General features: G+C 44.3%; 1 protein-coding gene across 15 annotated transcripts in view; it reads left to right on the top strand.

Moving 5' to 3' along the window:
• LOC121589497 (peripheral plasma membrane protein CASK) overlaps positions 1-20134 on the top strand; it is a 204708-nt gene that overhangs the window by 20287 nt on the left and 164287 nt on the right. For all 15 annotated transcript variants that reach the window (XM_041908449.1, XM_041908444.1, XM_041908446.1 and 12 more), the window contains exon 3: positions 14707-14819. In XM_041908449.1, the coding sequence (XP_041764383.1) occupies positions 14707-14819 (113 nt within the window). The remainder of the gene's footprint in view (positions 1-14706; positions 14820-20134) is intronic.

Below are 20134 nucleotides of genomic sequence, written 5' to 3'. Positions count from 1 at the left end.
ATGTATCCCACACTTTAGCAGATAAAGATTATGAATGAAGTGTTTGGTTTGGGTGTATGTAACGTGAATCATTATTTAGACGTATTCAATTTGAGGTTGTAGATATGACTCATCAATCATGAAGAGTTTTTTTTTGCATACATATATATTTCTTTTAAATTCATCAGCAGCTAGATAGCATTGCTTATTGTGATATATTTAGTATAGCTCAACAAATTGAATATAGTTTGCAAGTCGAGACCGAGATACGTGAAATGAGTGAAACACAAAAATCCTAAAACGAATGATAAAAACGTGAAAAAAGGACCGGGAACGATTGTTGGATACAGGATTGTCCTGAAAAGACACGTCAGCACAATTAACCAGCGCTAACAAGAGTTCCAGGCTTCCAGGCCCGTGAAATGACAAGGATCGACAACAGAGTGGGTCGCGGCAAGCGTTTATAAGGGTCAGGGATGATTTCATTGGCTTTTGTGTTAAAAGCACAGAGGAGCTCACTTTGCCGCGTTAATGGTGTAATCTCAGTTTTTTAAGATAAATTAATGAGAAACAATTTCTCTTCCCGCTGGGTCACAAACTTTGTACATTAACAGCCAGTGGGAAAATGGGCAAAGATGAATGTAGATACAAACGGCATTAAACAAGGAAGCTAAACAATAGCCCGGACGTAACTTTGATCCTGATGCTTAGGTCTAAAGTAATACTCATCAAAATGTGTCTAGCAAATAATTACATTGCAATGACCGCACGTGTCTGTGATTAAACATGGACATGCTTTTGTCTTTCAGTTTATTGATGGCATAGCTGTTTTACCCTCATCGTTGGCAGGCATGAATAAATGTGACCTGCATATGGCTAGAAACAGTGATTTAGTTGCGTACGTTTTAATGGGTGCAAAGTTTAACACTAAAGCGTATGTAATTTTCACATTCCAAACGTCACTGTGACTGGTCGAAGATTCTCTGCGCTCCGACTATTTTCAATATTATTCCGAGAAAGCCTGTATCTTTGCTGAACTTGTTGCTGGTGTAGGTGACTTCATTGCCTGGTTTTGTTTAACAACTGGATTATTCACCGTCAATCACCTGGAAACGTTTTCCGGCCCACAATCATTACGTCGCTTCAACATCACAATCAATCGCTCATCCACAAAGCAATGGCTGGTATTTGTTCCGCCTGCGCTAACGACATCGTTGCTGCTGATCGCATTGTGAAATGCCAGGGTTGGTGCAACTCTGAGTTTCACTTCTCATGCAGCGGACTTTCTGAGGAACTTTCCGCTACTATAGAGTCCTGTGCACAACTTTTTTGGGCCTGTAAAGCCTGTGTAAAGTTTCACAAGGATCCGCGTACGGCCGTGTTGAGGTCATCCACCCCGTACACTCACACTTCTGTCGACCTACTGTCCAGCATAGCCGACCTTAAAGCGGGCCTCCGTAGCGAGCTGTCACAGCATACCACAGCTATTAAGTTAGAGCTTCTGGAAGTTTTAAAGGCGGAGATCCGTTCCTGCTTGCGATCGACGCATGCCGCCACCGATTTACCGTCTCAACGGCCCATTCATCACAATTCAGCGCCTAAATTGTTTAATTCAGTGGTCAAAAATATCCCCGGTACTATTACACCCACACTACAACAGTATCCATCATTAGCCGCTTCTCTTAGTGTGAGTGCGAACGAACCGTCATCCTTCACCAATATGCCACCAGTTTACAACCCGCAAACACCACTACTCAGAGGATCGGGATCGCCGCTCGATTCTGACACACTAGACACCATCCCACACACCGATACGCGAATGTGGCTATTCTTTACGCGTTTCTCCCCATCGGTTACCACTGAGCAGATTTCTCTCATGGTACAAGTACGGCTAGCACTCGATAAGCGGGATGTGTCTGTACACCGTTTGACGAAGCTTGGTGCCGACACTAGTACACTCTCATTTATCTCATTTAAGGTGGGCATACCAGCCACTCTACGCAACAAGGCTCTCTCACCTAACACATGGCCCTCTGCTCTTACCTACCGAGAGTTCCGTGACTATCGGACCAATAATTATAACACTAATACCTGTGCAACAACTGAAACAAATTCGATGCTCGATCAAAACGTTACTCCCGCTACCGACACTTATCATAATCCTCTCTCACATTCTGGAGGGAGTGCCGCGATGCCAACTACTACAACAGATACGCTCGCACAGCCCGTTACGATTTCCTCACCTGCCATGACCACTACAGACGCAGCTTTGTTTACAAACGAACCACATCTTGACCTTAATGAGCGAATGCTTGTTACCACCACACCTACTAGGTCACCTCCCGAATGCTTAGCCGCTCCTAAAAAACGACCGAAGCGAAACGCTAAACGGACTGATGAATCTGCTGACGCTGGCCCGTCGGATGAATAGCAATCTTGCACAGCATCCGGCGATGCACCTCGTTCAGCTCATCCCAGTCTCTCTATCTACTACCAAAATGTACGTGGTCTACGAACGAAAACTACAAATCTTCGCCTGGCGCTATCAGAATCAGAATATGATTTTATCATTCTTACCGAGACTTGGCTTACTCAGTCCATACCTTCTTCGCTCCTCACTGACGATCATTATCATATCTACAGGTGCGATAGGAATCTTTCCAACAGTGCCCTCTCACGCGGTGGGGGTGTTTTAATTGCAAGTTCCTCTTCAATACCGACATGTGAAATCGCATCGCCTAATACCATACTGGAACAACTTTGGATCAAAACATTGCTGCCAGGTGTCTCTGTTTACATCGGCGTTGTTTACATTCCGCCTAGTCATGCGAATGACCCCGCAGTGATGAACGCTTTACATGATAGTGTACGTGAAATTTCAAGCCGCATTAAAGAGAGCGATTTATTATACGTCTTCGGAGATTTCAATAAACCTGATATCAGATGGGAGCTGACTAATACATCAGAAGCCACCGATTGCTCTCCATGTTATTCTGTCATGCATTATGCACCTTTATGCAATTCCGTGGCTAATACCGATTTCGTTGATGGGTTGCATAGTACCGGATTATTTCAGTTGAGTGGTATTGGAAATCAATCTGGGCGTCAATTGGATCTGGTCTTCGCAAACCTTGCCGCAACCAATATTTTGTGCGACTCAATCACACCTCTGCACTCTGTGAATGGTACTTCGGCTCTAGAGAACTTCCTCCCATACGTAACACACTGTAGTATTCCACTTCTCAGTGAGGACTTTCATCATCCTTCATTGGATATGATGATTTATTATCCCGTACAACTATCCCACACCACCAACAGTCACACTCGCAGTACAGTCAATAGAAATTTCTTCAAAACGAATGTGGAACGTATGAATGCCCTTATTGTGTCGTTTGACCGTAATTTTGACTGCTCCAACTTTTCCACTATCGACGAAGCCACCGATTGCTTTAGCGTTTTTATGCGCTCAGCGATTAATTCCTGCGTTCCTGTTGCTCAACGAAAGCCTGGCCCCGATTGGTCTAATGCATCTTTAAGACGGTTGAAAAAAATAAAATCAAAAGCCTACGCGGATTACAGTAGAACGAGATCATCGCTGCATAGGAGAATTTTTTTCGATGCACTGAACAATTATCGTCGACATAATCGTGTGCTCTACCGCTCCTTCATTCGCCGTACTGAAAGGCAGCTATTTTCTAAGCCGACACGGTTCTGGAGCTTCTGGAACAAACGGCGCAATATAAGAAGTATCCCTCCGTCAATGAGCTACAATGGCCAAACTAGTATCGATACATCCGATATTTGCAACACTCTCGCCAATCGTTTCGCTGATGCATTCACCCTTCCTGTTCACAATCCTAACACACTAGCAGAGGCCACCCGCAATACTCCATCGGATGCTATCGATTTTATTATACCCACAATTGACGAAGCATTAATTGCGCGCACACTCAACGATATAAAACCATCTACATCATCTGGACCTGACAATATTCCCGCATACATATTGAAGCACTGCCGTCAATCACTCGCACCCATTCTTGCCAAAATATTTAATGATTCCCTTATGCGTGGCACGTATCCTGAGTCCTGGAAACACGCGCGAATGATTCCTATCCATAAAAAAGGCAGTCGACTTCATGCTAGTAATTATCGTGGCATTGTATCCCTATGCGCTTGTGCAAAGGTGTTTGAGCTCATTCTATACAATCCGCTACTCACAGCAGTTCAAAACTATATGAGCCCTAGTCAGCATGGATTTCTCCCAAGGAGATCTTCCACCACAAATCTTGCTGAATTTGTTGGCTACTGCTTCGACAACATGGATCGTGGTACTCAAGTTGATGCAGTATATATCGACTTCAGGGCTGCGTTCGATAGTATTTCTCATGATATTCTACTTTCGAAGCTAAAAAAACTCGGTTTCCTCGACTGGCACATCACCTGGCTGCGTTCATATTTAACTGGTCGTTCGTACTACATAAGTATAGGATCTCATCGTTCTCACTCTTTCACCAGCTCCTCCGGTGTGCCTCAAGGGAGTAATTTGGGACCGCTACTCTTCCTCATCTATATTAATGATCTATCTTTCGTTTTACCGCCAGGCCAACACCTAATGTACGCCGACGATGTAAAAATATTCGCTCCAGTTAGAAACGACAGTGACTGTGTACGCCTTCAAACGATCCTTGAGAATCTGGATAGCTGGTGCAGCAGAAACGCTCTCCAAGTGTGTGCTGATAAATGCCAGTGTATATCATTCAGCAGAGCCCGTCACCCCATCACGTTTACATACACTATGCTCAACAAGGCTTTGGCTCGCACGACATGTATCCGTGATCTGGGGGTGCTACTCGATCAGAAGATGTCATTTCGCCCTCACATTGATAGCGTTGTTGCGAAGGGAAATCAGCTACTTGGTTTAATTACGCGGACCTGTAGCGAGTTTACCGATCCCATGTGCGTCAAGTCGATTTTCTGTGCCATCGTAAGGTCGTGCCTGGAGTACTGCTGTCCGATCTGGTGCCCGCTTGGCGTTGGTGACATCAATCGCCTCGAAGCCATTCAACGGAGACTCACCAGGTACGCGGTTCGACTCCTTCCATGGCAATCCCACCACGCTCGGCCCACCTACCATCAGCGGTGTCTGCTTCTCGGACTTGAACCACTCTGCTCTCGACGTAAAAACGCCCAATGCCTTTTCATATTTCGGCTCCTTAACGGAGAGATCGATTCCCCGGCATTACTAGCCAGCATCAATTTGTTCGCTCCCTGTCGGATTCTTAGATCCAATTTCCATCTCCGTGTTCCGCGTACCCGCAACAACCATAGCCAGGGACACCCTATTATACGTATGTCCCTCGAGTTCAATGAAGTGTTAGATTTGTTCGATTTTAGTATGTCTACTTCCACGTTCAAGGAGAAATTGCGTCTACGTCACATGTAATGTTTGCTTATAACTAGATGTTTATTTATATGCTCCTTAATTTAATTATAAGGTTGCCGATTAGACATGATGATCCGTCGGTTTATATATATGAAATAAATAAATAAATAAATAAGTAATTACTATCCTTTAATGTCCTTTTAAACTGAATGATATTTGTACAGTGTGCTACTTCTTCTTCTTCTTTGGCTCAACAACCGATGCCGGTCAAGGCCTGCCAACACACTTTTGGGGTTGGCTTTCAGTGACTTATTGATTTCCCCCATAGCAGGATAGTCAGTCCTACGTATGGCGGCACGGTCTATTTGGGGCTTGAACCCATGACGGGCATGTTGTTAAGTCGTACGAGTTGACGACTGTACCATGAGACCGGCTTCGACAGTGTGCTACTAGCATAAAATAATTTCTCTATTTTGTATTAATCTCGCTAACATTTCAGGTATAGTTTATTTCAGCTTTTGCAATCTATCTCTAATGTCGTTCGTTATCATTACTTGCCTATCACGTACTTCATCTTCCATCGATGAAATATCGATTAAGATCTAATCCACGTTGGATAGATTACGTACACGTCAGACTGAGCACACCGCAATGAGGCTATAATGAAACGTGACAAAATCGATGCCACTCGAGCAGCAACGTGTTAAATAGGTAGATTACAGACGCGAAAGGGGTGAGCGCGAGCAGAGGACACGTTTTAATAGTAAACTGCTGCTTGCTGCTCGGTAAAATTGATGAAGTCATTGCCAGAGGGTGCTGCCAACCGGGATAGTCGTTATGCGGCGACTATCTTGAAGCTTGCAGTATTACCTAGCTTTTTTTTTGTTCAGTTTGTGTCATGATCTTTACCACACACTCATGTGGCCCTTGCATGCGACAACACACCTTTCATTCGATTCTCCGTGTACGTGTGTGTATATGTGTGTCTTTGGCTCTTCCGGTGAGATACCGCTGACAATGCATGGACGCTACGTGTAAGCGCGGGTGCAGCGCTGGATGGTAGGAATAATAAATTGGAAACCGTTGCCGCGGACTGGATGATGGCGGATGAGAAAACTCCCGAAGCTCGTTACCCGGAGCGCTTGTTGAGGCAAAAAGTCGGGCTCAAAATTCCCGGCGGCACGGATGCTTTCAACAGCGCGCCATCATCATGTGTGTGTGTGTGTGTGAAGGTTGGTGATGTGTTCCATATTCGCGCGGCACTTGGAGGGGGGGGGGGGGGTGAGTTTTTTTTCTGGCGATGAGATAACTTAATATGTTGCTTCTGACTTTGCCACTGTCGCCTATTCGTTCTCTCGAAGATGCTGCCAAGGAAAGCGTGGAGTGAGGGGCTATTAAATAAATACGAGCCGCGGAGGTTAATTGGACTAGGTTAGGCAGTTAAATTTATTTCTCACGCATCGTTGATTGCAAAAATCGGCTAGAAAACGGCGCACGGCTAACGGTAGGTAGAGGTTGTACAGGTTGCCTTAGAGAATGTTTGCTTCACTGCAAACATTTTGGCTTCTCGTTTATGTTTTGGGTTTGTTGGGTACGAAGACACACTTACGAACAGATGGCGTATCAATAGCCGAGTGAAAGCAAAATGAATAATAAATATTTGTTTTATTTTCCATCAAGGTACGGGCCTGTTTCGCTCGCGGAGTCGTTTTTATATTGTCGTTTACATGCGACATGTGACGTCGCTGATTTTGAAACTTAAGCGAAGAAAGTAGAATATTGGCAGGTGTGTAGTTATTTTTATTATATTCATGCCGTGTACGGACCCGAAATGAACGATTGCCATTTAAGTTAATGTTACGCTGATGATGAAATGTGAGTGAATTTGATCACATAGACGATGGTGTAGCCTGTTTGAAGAGGCACACTCGAGTTATCGCTCGCGAGCTTTCGATTTGAACCATCAGTAATCTGTTACTTTAAACAAGCGTCACTGGTATCACTGGTATCGTGGTATCGTTGGAGAATGCTGCTTCACTCAAGTCAACATCCCATTTGACTATGTATTGGGATGTTAGGCCGACCCGGCCTTGAAGGGGACTCGTAGGCGATTCACGTATAACTCGAAAGCTTGAACCGAGATTTGAAGCATGAATTGCAAGGGCCTATCTCGACAAGTGGTTACTTGGTTACTTGGTACCAGAGCGCATCCGAAGCTTCTTACCGTAGACAAGCAGTAAACTGTAAGGTCTAGAAATACTCTCCGTCCACCGTCATGGAACAGCAAGGCGTTGGGTCTGGGTCGTGTACGCAATAATATAGGTAGGGTTTGAGGAAGTATTCTACACTACACTGTAGTCAGGGAAAATTTTCACGACAATGAACAAGCAAATGATCACCGTATAGTGAAGGCAGCTTGTTGATAGAGGGCGGAAATAATGCGAACAACATGGCAAAAGGTTTTGGCGAGTAATGTAAAATGGCAACGCAGAACCTAATGCGGCATAAGTACCGACAACATGGTCGGGAACAGTATGTGTTTGTGTGACTTTTCTACAATGAACCACATTTTATTAAACGAACGCAAACATAATCATCAAATGATGGCATCGCGTCGCTCCTCGCTTGCTCCGAAATCGGAAATGCAGCTGGCAGTGAAAAGTGAACAAGAAACGCTACAAAAAAGCTTATGGTCACACATGCAGGTAGCAGCTTTGCTGCCTCGGGTTGGTTGCTTTTGCATACGCGATACATGATGGCTCACGGGAAAATGGATATGAAAGGAGCAAGGAACCAGGGCAAATGAGCGACGTAAGCATGGTGCTCTAGTGTGTCGTCTGGTGCTAAGCATCCGTTGACGGGAAAAGCTCAGGTTTATGAAAAATGGACATTTGTAAACGTTGCATCGCATACGTCCTTTATCCGTCTTTACCATCATCGTTAGGTATCATCGTGCGCTTGTACCGAAAGTCGGGGCTGTCTTTTCGCTCTCTCATCATCAACGCAACCACCGTGTGTATGTGTGAGTTCAAGTGGACGGTAGGTTGTTGCTTATTCAGGAGTTGGTTCTCGGTATTTATCCACCGGTCGCATCTGCTTTACCCACGCCCGTTTGCTATTTGGCCGTGTTTGCACACGCTCCCATGGACTGTATTCTTATTGTGGCCTACAGAAAAGAGAGAGAGAGAGAGGGCGGAGGTTTGTTGCTTGTGTAATGACAGTCCTGGCCTCGGGGCTTTGGCTTTTGCTGCGCGTAAAATCGCTTTGCCTCTCTATCAAATTAATGTCACTTGGACAAAAACATTAAGAAAGGCATAAACAAGAGGTCCCCGGTCGTACCGTTCGTCTGTCTGTACCAGCTCAGGTACACTCAGCTCAGTTTTACTTTGATGTGAGCGAATCTTCCCTTTTTTTGTTGTGACTGCAAAAAAGTTGTGAGGTAATCTTTAGCTGAAACTATGGATCCTTGTCATAAGGAGTTGGGAAGAGAGATGTGGATGGGGTAAATGGCAGGTAGACAGACAGTTTTAGTTCCAATGGCGACAAGGTAACACTGACTGTGTATCTTCAGTAACAAAATTATCTGAACAGAGCTGCTCCATGAGAAGCTTGCCTTTTCCAAGACACTGGCCTGCCAATTCTCTGCATGGTTAGGCTTAAGCCTGTAGAACAAACGTTACCAATAATAGCAATAAATTTAGTGGGAACGGACAAGAGATCGAAGAGAGACTCAAATCTTCTCCAAATACAAGTGTGTGTGTGTGTGTGTGTGTGTGTGTGTGTGTGTGTGTGTGTGAGTATATCCGGCCGTCCCCGGAAAGTGTCCCCGGTCGATCGGTTAAAGTGTGTCTACTACTATGCCGAACCGACTGGAGAAGCTGATAACCCCGGGACCAATTTCTGTCTCTGACGACAAGTATAAGGTTCACTGCTGAACGTTTCCAACTCGTTCAGGGACTAAAGAGATTACATTGATTTGCGTGCTGTTCATGTGTTCTATTTTCTGCTTCGACTCTTCGGCTGAAAGCTCGACGATCGGCGAAGTGGGAGGGAAGTGAAAACAAAATGTATGATGCGGGGTGTGATTTTGGGACGTTACTCTAACATACGACATAGGAGTGTGCGCTTTCTCGTTGCATGCTGCTCGATGTTTGTGTGATCCTGACGATGTTTGCTTCGGTAAAATCGTTTCTAGTTCCCCGCCCGTGTTGTGTTTTCATTTCTGTTTATTGGTAATGGGATTTGGTATATAAAAAGGTGCAAAAAGTCTATCACCTTTCACCGAGCGAAGTCGACAGCTGGGAGAAGAAGAAGGATTATGCTTCCGTATTGGATTGTAAAATTTTCACACATGAGCATCATTTTCAAGGCGTAATTCAATACGAATGTTATCGAAGTGGTAGTGCTCAGTGAAGTGGAAGTAAGGCTAATCCTTTCGGAGTGTTTTTTCACGTCATGTGCTTTACGTTCGAAGATGTCTTGCCTGACTTGGCCAGTTTTTGAGCGTAAATAATTGAATAAAATTTCGTGTCACTTTTTTTGAGTATTGTTTTTGTTAATCCTCAATAAAGCTACCCTCATTTGAGCTAGACAACGAAATACAACATTTGGAATGGGAGTTTGTTTAATTGAATTCACTTCGCTCGAAAAATTAGTGTCATTTAATCAAGATTTGGTCCTCGTATGATATAAAGCAGCAGAGGAACTGATAAACTGGCCGCTTAGATAATACTTTGTACGGCACACTTTTTAAACATTATTGGTTAAACCTTGGTTGTCCTTACTGTCCATACTGGCGCAGATGCTCCTGTTGGTAGTGGTGATTAATACTAAATTACGAACTACCACTGTGTCCGGCTTACGTGCACACTGCTGATCACAAATGATAAATGATTGATTAAATGGACAACCTGTTTAAAAAGCCTTATGCTCTAGACGGTGAGGCATAATGAAGAAGGGTAACAGATTGGTCGATTTCACCCCATCTTAAACTATGCTATAAACCTTCCTGTTTTTCACAAGCGCTTCACCACGCACTCGTAGAAGCCTACGGACAGCATTTCGCTTGGTCTCGTTGCCGCAGACGATGGAGATGTTATTGTATCATCTATCTTCATTACCTGACTATCCTATCCCACACAACTGCTTGAGGTGTGTCGGGCTTCACCCGGTTCGACCAGCGGCAGTGTGTCAATCCACGTGTATATCTGGTGCTTCTCCCGGTTGGACGGTACGGGTCGATTTCGTAAATGGAAAATCTCTCGTTTTAATGGAAGATAAATATTCGAAGAGCTTAGGCAGAAGTTTTTAATTATTCATCGATGATTTATACAGTGCTGTAAGCATTTGATATTCATAACCTGTCACAAAACTAATTAGCCGAGGCAGGTTTTACCTGTGTCGCGATGGCCTGTGCGCTGCCCGGGTAGACAGCAAGTTTTAGCTTACCGTTCGACGAAAAACGAAAAGTGCCAAAACTATGGTCGATATCCTCGGACCATGCAAGCGGAACCGTCTGAATTGATGTGCGGGGTGAGGATAATAGTTTTTTCCGCTAGCTTCGAAAGGATTTAAATGATGTCCCAGTGTGGAAATGTCCCCGGGGAGGATACGAGCGTGTCCGAGTGTGTACCTTTTGCAAACAGCATGTCCAAACATTGCCCATGATGAAGGTTTTGGGATTTAAGGGTACCCTGTGTGGTTGAAGTTCACACAGATTACTTTAGATAGCGAAATTGGGCAATGCGTATTGATGGTGGAGTTTGGTTTTGAGTTTTTATTGACCCTCCCCAGCGCGGGTACACGATTGCAGCAAAGTATTTCAGTTGAAACAATAGTTGGTTTAGTTTGTTGTTTGGCTACAGCACGACTATATAGATAGAAGCTTGTGCTCAGAATACATACTCCAATAGCTACTTTTTTGAACCCAGTTGTTTGACGAGTACGTGGAAATCATAAATGCTGGGTTTTGAGGGAAAGTTTACCGATCCAATTACCGGAACAAAGCGGTATCGTTGAAAGCATTTCCGAGACGAGTCATTTGCTGATTGTTAGCGGTTTCCGGCTCGTTACGATGTAACCTGTAAAGAGCTGCCATTATTGGTTCGATTGGTATTGGTTCGATAGCGATGCATCATCGTTATGCAGTGTTGCAATCGATGGAGAACCTCAGTCATCTCGAGCTCGTACCGTTTTAAGCTTTTGATGTAAAACAAATCCTCTCTGCCGATGGCTCTAACTCATTTCATACAATGGGAGTCATCGTGCTGTAATGTTTATAGAAGAAGCTCAATGTTTGTTCTTCTCAAGTTGTTTTGTTTACGAAAGTGGTGTAATTGTCTTGCTACCGTACATTTGCAGCTATCTGTCTTGTTCACATGGACGGTTGGCTGGGACAAATCCAGCATCAATTCCATCCGTTGTGTATACGATGAAGCGGTGCGAATGGTACGGAACTAATTAATAAAACGTTTGTTACAGATGAGTACACCACCATGCGGGGTGGAATGAGTATTTGTGATGCGTTTCGTCATCATCAAGCTGAGTGGATGCAGTCGCCGGAGTATTTGCACTTTGTTGCTGAACGTGTTGAATCCCCTCGTAGGAATTGTGCCAGTTCGCCGAACAAGCGAACCATTAGCGATTATTAATAATCCACTCGGGCACATGCTAGGACTGTGGAATATAATATCCGTTTGACAGTGCCGTAAAGTTCGACTATTTGCTCATGTACCGTAAATTTGGCTGTTTATTGTGCATGCAGCCAGTCGGACGGCGGATGGACCAGCGATATATTTACCTGGTTGTTAATTATGGCTGGTATCCGCTGTACGCGAATCCCTTGTTTGCCGTAAGCCACTGCAAAGAAGTAGCTCGCTATGTTGGCTGTTACGGTTGCGGGATGTACAGCGGATTCTTTCTGTCGGTCGTTCATCTGGGGCACTCTTGGGGGTTCGTTCAGGGATGCTCGTTTGTTCATTATCGAATCATGAGCCTGGATGGTCGGGAATGTGAAATGTAATGATGCTGAATCTGTTGTTTCGATGTTTATGATTTGCACGTTAGCCTGTTTGAGAGTTGTTTTTTTGTCTGTGCCGGTTAGCAATTATTCTGCGCGGCTCGCTGAACCTCTATCTGCTAGAAATAATTCAATGGCAGGTTGCGAACTGGCAGTACCCTGAGGCTAAATTGTTGCAGTCAGCAAATAAGAAAAGAGTAGTTGTAGTACACGGGCAATCAATGTATTAATTCTTCATGAAAAGGAAGTAGTAGCTTTAGGAATACATCTTTTGAAGTGTTCGCATGTCGACTGCGAGACACCAAAGAATTCTAGTGCACCTACGAGGAACGTGTGTAACATCGTCCCATTATGCAAATTAGAATGCATTATTTTTTCGGTCCACAGTACACTAAGCAGCAGACGATAATTAGGAACAGCGTGTCTTGTTATCACGTTTGCAGAAAAGGTAATTTTCTCACCGATGAAGGCAGATAAAGAGAGTATGAGCAGAAGGGGCATGAGTGTGTGTGCTTGGTGTCTCGTAAGCTTTCCCCTGAATGGCAGAGGCAGAGTGTAGTGGTTAATTTTGCTAACTGAATTAGTAAAAGGGGCGATGTTCATTATGGTTGCGCAGCTTCCCTCCGGGTTGATGAACTGAGATGGGTAAAAAAAGAAGGCAGTCATGAAAAAGTAAACAGCTCCCATGTGGCGCGTGTGAGTGGGCGCGGGTTTTGGTACTGTGGCTGCGAATTGTGGCAGCAGGACTAATTGGCTGGACCGTAAATGGGCAGTTTCATTAGTACGATCACGTTCACTTTTTATTGCATTTAAGGTGTGTAATCATCAATCCTCCCAAAGGGTCGTTACTTTCCAAGATTAACTTATTTGATGGTACGCGATTTGTTTGCGTTTCGATTTGATTTTGCATTTCCATATGCCGTAATTGTTTCCGTACCATACTCAGAAAATGTACAACCATCACCCACGACGCTCTACGCTGCACGAACAAAGGCTGTATGAATAATAAAGCGGGCAGTATCCTTAAACCAAGCGAGAATTGCAAATTTTTTGTAGCATAATGCTTCTCTGTGCCTTCGCTCAAAGCGTATGGGGTTAGTGAGTGTAATAATGGAAGACGGGTACGTTTGTGTTTCAATCGAATTATGCTAGCGTAGCGCGAGCGAATCGATATTGATATGGGGTTCGTTCTGTTGTGTGAAGAAACATCTAATTTTCCACCTCGCTTGCGGAGAGGCGGCGGCAAAGAAGTGGCACTGGAACGTACCCTCGCCAAATACAATTTTCTTTCCGGCACTTTTGCGAGTGCAGATGAAAGTATTGAACGGGAAAATTAGGTGCTAATCATACATTATTCCTAACGAAATGGTGTGCAGCTGAACCAGTAAGCTGTCGGCAGGGAGCACAGGGAGTGTATTTTGTAAGGTTGTCTTTAATCCTGTGGAGTAGGATGCTATAGCAGCGCGCAGGGAATGTATAATTTATATTTAAACTTGTATATGTGTATCAACAGTTTACCCCTGTTGATACACATATACAAGTTTAAATATAAATTATACATTCCCTGCGCGCTGCTATAGCATCCTACTCCACAATATCATATGAAAGTGTAAAGAAACAAGGTTAGGCAGCATAAAAGATGTATAATTTTTCAACATTTTTATTCAAGCCTGTGTATGAACAAACCTGTTAGAGCAGAGTATGATTGTGTCATTAAAATATAAGTAAGTTATTTACTTCGGTGCAACATGTTTCTACGGATGCTTGGAGTGTTTCTACTCGTAAAAATATAACCGGTGTAAAAATGAGCATAATTTGCAGCATTAAGAATACAGTGGCTTTAAGGTTTGAGTGGGTAAGCAGTGCAAAAAATCATGCAAATTATTCCGTGTGTTTCAACCGACTGCGGTATGATGAGGTAATTAATGTGATTCCTCGCGGTTCTGTTTGCTGGTCGTCGCTGCACGTTAGAGCACTCGGTAGCGATGATTATGCTTTCTACCGCAGTACCGACAACGCGAGCTGCTAGCGGAACGTGCATAGTCAAGAGTAATTGTCATAGTTGATTTGATTTGATGTCATTAGCTTTATTATGTGCATAAATTAACATTCAATGAATGGATGTGCGTTTGTGGTTTATATGAAGCGTATTATACATGCTGGTGAAGGCTGATAAAGAGGCAGTTTCAATGTTGATTCTATGAATTATACATAGCATACGAGCTGTATTTGTGATGTGTGTGTTTACATGCTAAACTAAATGTTATTGGATGTTTTATCACTGCAACTGTTGTATAACGTTTTCTATTGTTTTCAATTACAGAGGTCCATTTTCAATAGTTCGACGATGCATCCATCGGGAGTCGAACCAGCAATTCGCGGTCAAGATTGTGGACGTTGCCAAATTTACAGCCAGTCCGGGTCTCAGCACATCCGGTAAGTACAGTAAGAAATGTATACATACTCGAACAAAAACTGTAATACACTATTTACCTTGAAAAGCGCCTGCTGCTAAAAGATTAGCTTTAATTTCTGGCAGTGATACCGTGCTCTGTGGTGCTCGTCCCATGCACCTTCTTTACGCCTCCGAGGGAACCGTTCTCGAAAATTGGCTTTTTCATCAGTCAAGTTGTACGTTTTTACACACTACGACGCACACACCCACACTTACACATCCTCATTACTTTTCATTCTTCATCAGTACATTTTTCCTGCTGACACAGGCCATATTTCAGCAGAAGTCAACCATGCGTGCGGCCCTTTGCCGTTACGACACCATCGAGAACTTGCTGCCGGCGGATCCGACCGGTTTCCTTGCCAGGCAGTGTCTCCCGAGCACTTCCGTCCGATCGGTGTGTGTGTGTGCATGTGTGGGTAATGTAAAGCAAATAAGTAGAAGCAAAGTCGCTTTTCCGTTCGGAAAGTTACACGCAGCCGACGCTAAAATTATGTTTTCATGCATCAGTGCTTTTCGACATTTTCGAGGAACGTGTGTGTAGTTGCGATTGAATGATGGGAGCTTACTGTAGGCGCGAGTACGCTTCGAACTCGCAGTAACATTGGTCGGTCGGTAGTGCTTGAAACATTGCACAAAACATACACATACATCTTACTGTACGCATTTGAAGCCGCCCAAGAAAACGGGCCGGAAGGTGCTCAATCGGTGAAGTGCGTCCCTGTTGACCCTGCTGAAGTTCGCAAATGGCACCGTGGAGGGTATTCGCGGCAACGTTGATCCGATCCGACAGACTGGTTCTGACGAATATGTATAATTAATAATTTGCTGTACGTGTGCACACCAAGGTGTTTAGGGAGTTTGGTGCGGCAGTCGGTGAAAAGCTTGTGGTTTTGTGATTTTACTGCCTGCTGATTTGGTGTGAAACCACACGCGAGATGACGTGCGCGCAGGGTAAGAAGGGAGCAAAGAAATACTCTCTGGTTTCCCTATTTGCAAGGAAAGCACCCGAATCGCATACACGCAGAAGAACAGGTGTTGAGGGGAAAGTTTATAGGATTGTGTTGTTTTCCCGAAAAAAGGGGTTTAGCCTCGGTAACAACGGAAACACGTTGCGTTTCCCGGGAGGGCTTTTGGATGGCTTCATCGGTTTTTGCAGGCGTCAGATTGTGGCGTGAAACGGTTGAAGCTGTTCGGGCACGGAACTTCCGTAATTCAATTTGGCGGGAAATGGTCTGGAAGAGAGACCTCGGTAGCCAGCCCGAGCCGACACGAATCGACGTAGAGGTGCCCGTGTGCCTGCCCGTGGATGATTGATTACGTCGTCACTGCCGTTGTCATCATTATTCATTCGTGCGGCACCAATGAAACGCCAGACGCCACCACAGTTACGGGTACCATTTGCTGGAACGCCGTGGGAGCCATTTTGGAATTTGGAGAATGCCGAACGAATTCACCATGAACGCACGTGCGCTGCTACTGGGGACGGATTGGAGCGACATCCGCGGGCAGAAGACGGCGTGGTGCTGGTGCGATGTTAATTGAAGTGAACTATGTTCACCGCACGCCGGGGTGGGAATTCGATGCGGGAATGGGGTGAGCGGTTGAGGCGGTTCCATCTCGTTTGATTTGTGTGTGAACTCTCATGGAACATCGTCAAGGTATTATGGAGAGGCATGGCTTGACCTGCCGTTAAATGTCATCCATCGTAGCCCAAATTCATCGTAAACTTGCGTACGGGTGAATGGGGGTGACGGACACTAAAAGTCACCAGTTGCTTGGGTGAGTTGCGCAAGGGTTATCGGGAAAGTTTTGGTAAGAGTGTACGAGAAGGAGCGCAAGCTTGAGGGATACTTTCGTCGTTTGCGATTTGCTTGCTGTCACTTTACTGGGAACTCTTACAACAATGGCCCAACTGCCTGTGTCGGTTATGGTGCCATCGTCGTTAAAACAAACCAGCAAAGGGGAAGCCAATTATCTTTGGAAAGATTAATGGAACATGGGCATGATTTATTGTGCACGAAAAGAGTGTGGTGATGTACCGAGCAGTGTCGGGAACTTGGTTTTCCGGTCAGCTGGACGGGTGAACATTTGATTGTTTAGCTCGGCAGGAGCCATGAGTCTGTGGGAAGGCAACGCAGAAAGAATGTTACAATCGAAGTGATTGTCCATCACAGAAAGTTCGAATTGGCAAGCGCGGCATGTCAAACCGAAAGCAAAAGAGGAACGACCATAGCAGGCAGCACGCCGCTGAAGGAAAAGAATAACTGCATGAATAATTTATGCCCAGTCGGTTCCTAGAAGCAACGGATGATAGAGGAGGTTACCATGTGTGATCGACTCACACGAGTGCAAAGAAAGAATCGCATTCACTCAGGCAAACTTTCGCCCTGTTTTATTCGAGTGGCGAAGTAAAAGCCTTGCATTATACATTAGCCCAATACGGATCGGTCGTTTTCCAATCGTCCAAAATCTTAGAAGCGATCTTTGTGTGCTTTGTGTGGTCGGAGCTTGCGGACAGACTCCATCACGCTCGGAGATAATTTGATAAAGTACTGCTGACGACTGAGTGTGTATGTTGTTTTCGGTTGCGGGCGGCGATGATGGGGAATTTATTTTTACATGCCCCGATTAGAATTTCTCTTTGAGGTCGCTTTGGGACGGTTTGTAAATTAAACGTTTCAATTTGCGGTTCGGTGGAATCTGGAAATCTATGCTTATATATGTACAAAACTGTTTTTCCAAACCAACAACAGCAGAGTGTCTTGTAGCAACGACCAAATACTGTAGTTTTAAGCCTGTACAGACAATTTTCTGATGCTCTTTGGTAAATGTACAGCAATGTATAGCTCTAGCCGATAAAATGCTTTTAGCTTCATTGTGCCGTACCGGTTTCATTTGCTGCAGACTTTCAATAATGCTGTACAGCCTTGCTGTTCATTTTTGCGTTTCATGTACCACCGCTCGTACTCTCCCGCCGGAACGGAGTGTAAAGAATGTCCATCGACGTGAAATTCATTACGGTGAAAAATTACTCGAGTCCGGATGGCTGGCGAACCTACCATTCCGCTGATTAGTATTCTTGCCACACAGTCAAGTCGACCGAAGACATTATTGGCCCTGGTGGTGGTGGTGGTTTGCCGTATACCACAGTGCCGACACCAGTCCTGTTTGTTTTACCAGGGCCGTTGGTCAAAGAGATCTGAAATATTCGAAATCCTGCCCATTACATGGTATCAGTCCCCTGCTTCATCTGATATCAATGGTCACTGCGAGGTGGGAAGGTGTCCGGGCGGCGGACAAAAGTACAACAATGCAATGAGTAAGAGTGGTTGGGAGAAAAGGGGAGGAGGGTAATAATACACAAAAAAAAACCCGCCCGCTGGGACCTGCTCGTAGAGCTTGTTGTGCACAGGCATTCGTTTTGTGCGAAGAATTTGCTGTAGGATGAGCTGGAAAAGCGAAAGCAATTATCATAGATTATGCACTGTGGCTTGCCGTTCGTTTCGATTAGCGGCAGGCCGGCCGGCTGGTGTGTGTGTGTGTGTGTGTGTGTGTGTGTGTGCTGTTGACTGTGGATGCATAGTTTTTTGTCGCGTCTTTTTTATGCTCTCTTAGGAGCGTTTGTTATGCCACGCTTTTGTCTAGATGTAGAAAAGAATGAACCGCCTGAAAATCAGGAAGAGAAAAACTAAAATAATTTGTTGTTTATTAAATTCGTCGTTTCTTATCGGAGCAAGATGAAGCAAATGTACTATATAGCACGGAATACAAATCTGTCCAAAACGTTACCGAGTTGAAGACGCAGCACGCTTTTCACGGACTAAATGTTCAAAAACTGAACTGCTAGCAACACATGAATCGTTTGTAGAGGACTTATTGTTCAACAATATGTAAAGAAAAATGGACTTAATGATTCTCATCTTAAAATGAAATAAAACATGTGGGCTGCAGCCCAGCTGGCCATAGGTGTTATTTGAATTGTTTGCTTTTGTCAAAACTTATTTATTGGCTAAACTTAATAATCTTTGTTTAGATTGGCAATGCAATGGGAAGAAACGATAGCACGATGTAAATTTAAGAATTGTTCATACATCTTTGTTTTAAAGTAAGGTTTGTGGGAGTGTAAATTTTGCCATAATACAAGAATCTTCAACTGTATGTTTTGATAACTGAAATACATTCATGCGTTATCTCGTTTTGTTCAGCTCCAAATTGAAAAATAAAGGGCACGTAAATCACGCAATAGATTGGCATATTTGGCATCTCCCAAGTTTTCAGCCAAGCAAACCACAACGTAGCAGAAAAGAGCGTAAGAATAAAAAAAGTCGCTATGAATAAATTATGCTGTTCAGTTTTATTGTAAATCCCCGTTGGTGAAAGTGAAATTTATGTTCGGGGCCGCAAGTTATTAAGTTTTTGGCCAGAGGAGAGAAAAGTGCACGACGGCACGACGGGAGCGTAATTCGGATTGATTTCTCAATTTTATATGGGTACTCAGTGAATTTCCGGCAAAAATGGCGGGGCTTGCGAAAGCGGGTTAAAGATTGAAAATCAACCCAAAAAAAAAGCAAACGAGATATTTTTCTTCGATCGATAAACCCATTTCCTGCCATTGCCTGCGGTTAGTACATTTTCGTCGAAGCATTTCATCTTCCCAAAAAGAAGGGACCACGCTAATAACAAATATTATTTCCAATAATGTATAATGTGGATGTGAAAAAAACACCCTGACTAAAAATTGAATATTTAATGGTTCCCAAAGTTATGGGAGCTACAGGATGCTGCGAATACTGCTGCTGTCAGACGAAAATTGTAGCTGTTATTTTTCACCCTAAAGCTCACGGCACAATACCTGTGCCCCAAACACAGATGGGTAGATTTGTGAAAACGCGAGGAGCGCCTGTGTAAGTGGACTAAATAATTTGACTCAGTAAATGGAGCCAGAAGTCATGCAGTAACCGTAAAGCACACGTGTTGTGCCGTGTAGCTTGTAGCATACCACGGGGAGATTGTTTTCTCAGCAGCAGGGTAGCAGCACAGCCCTTGCAACACCATTCGTCACCGTTCACACGAGGCATTTGGTTCCCATTCCAAATGGTATGTATGAGTTTGTGTGTGTTTGTGTGTGCATGTGATGAGAAGAATTCAATTTCCGGCCAAGTTATGGAGCGTGGTGGAAGGTACACGACGACGGGTGCCAGCACTACGAGAAAGAATCCCACTACAACATGACCTCGCCTGCGAAGACGAGGGGAAGTCGTGGCGAAGTTTTGGTTTGATGATGGTTTGGTCT

Source organism: Anopheles merus, chromosome 2R (genome assembly GCF_017562075.2).
Source record: "Anopheles merus strain MAF chromosome 2R, AmerM5.1, whole genome shotgun sequence".
Taxonomy (NCBI): Eukaryota; Metazoa; Arthropoda; class Insecta; order Diptera; family Culicidae; genus Anopheles; species Anopheles merus.
Note: the sequence above shows the minus strand (reverse complement) of the source record. Positions and strands in the feature narration are given on the sequence as shown.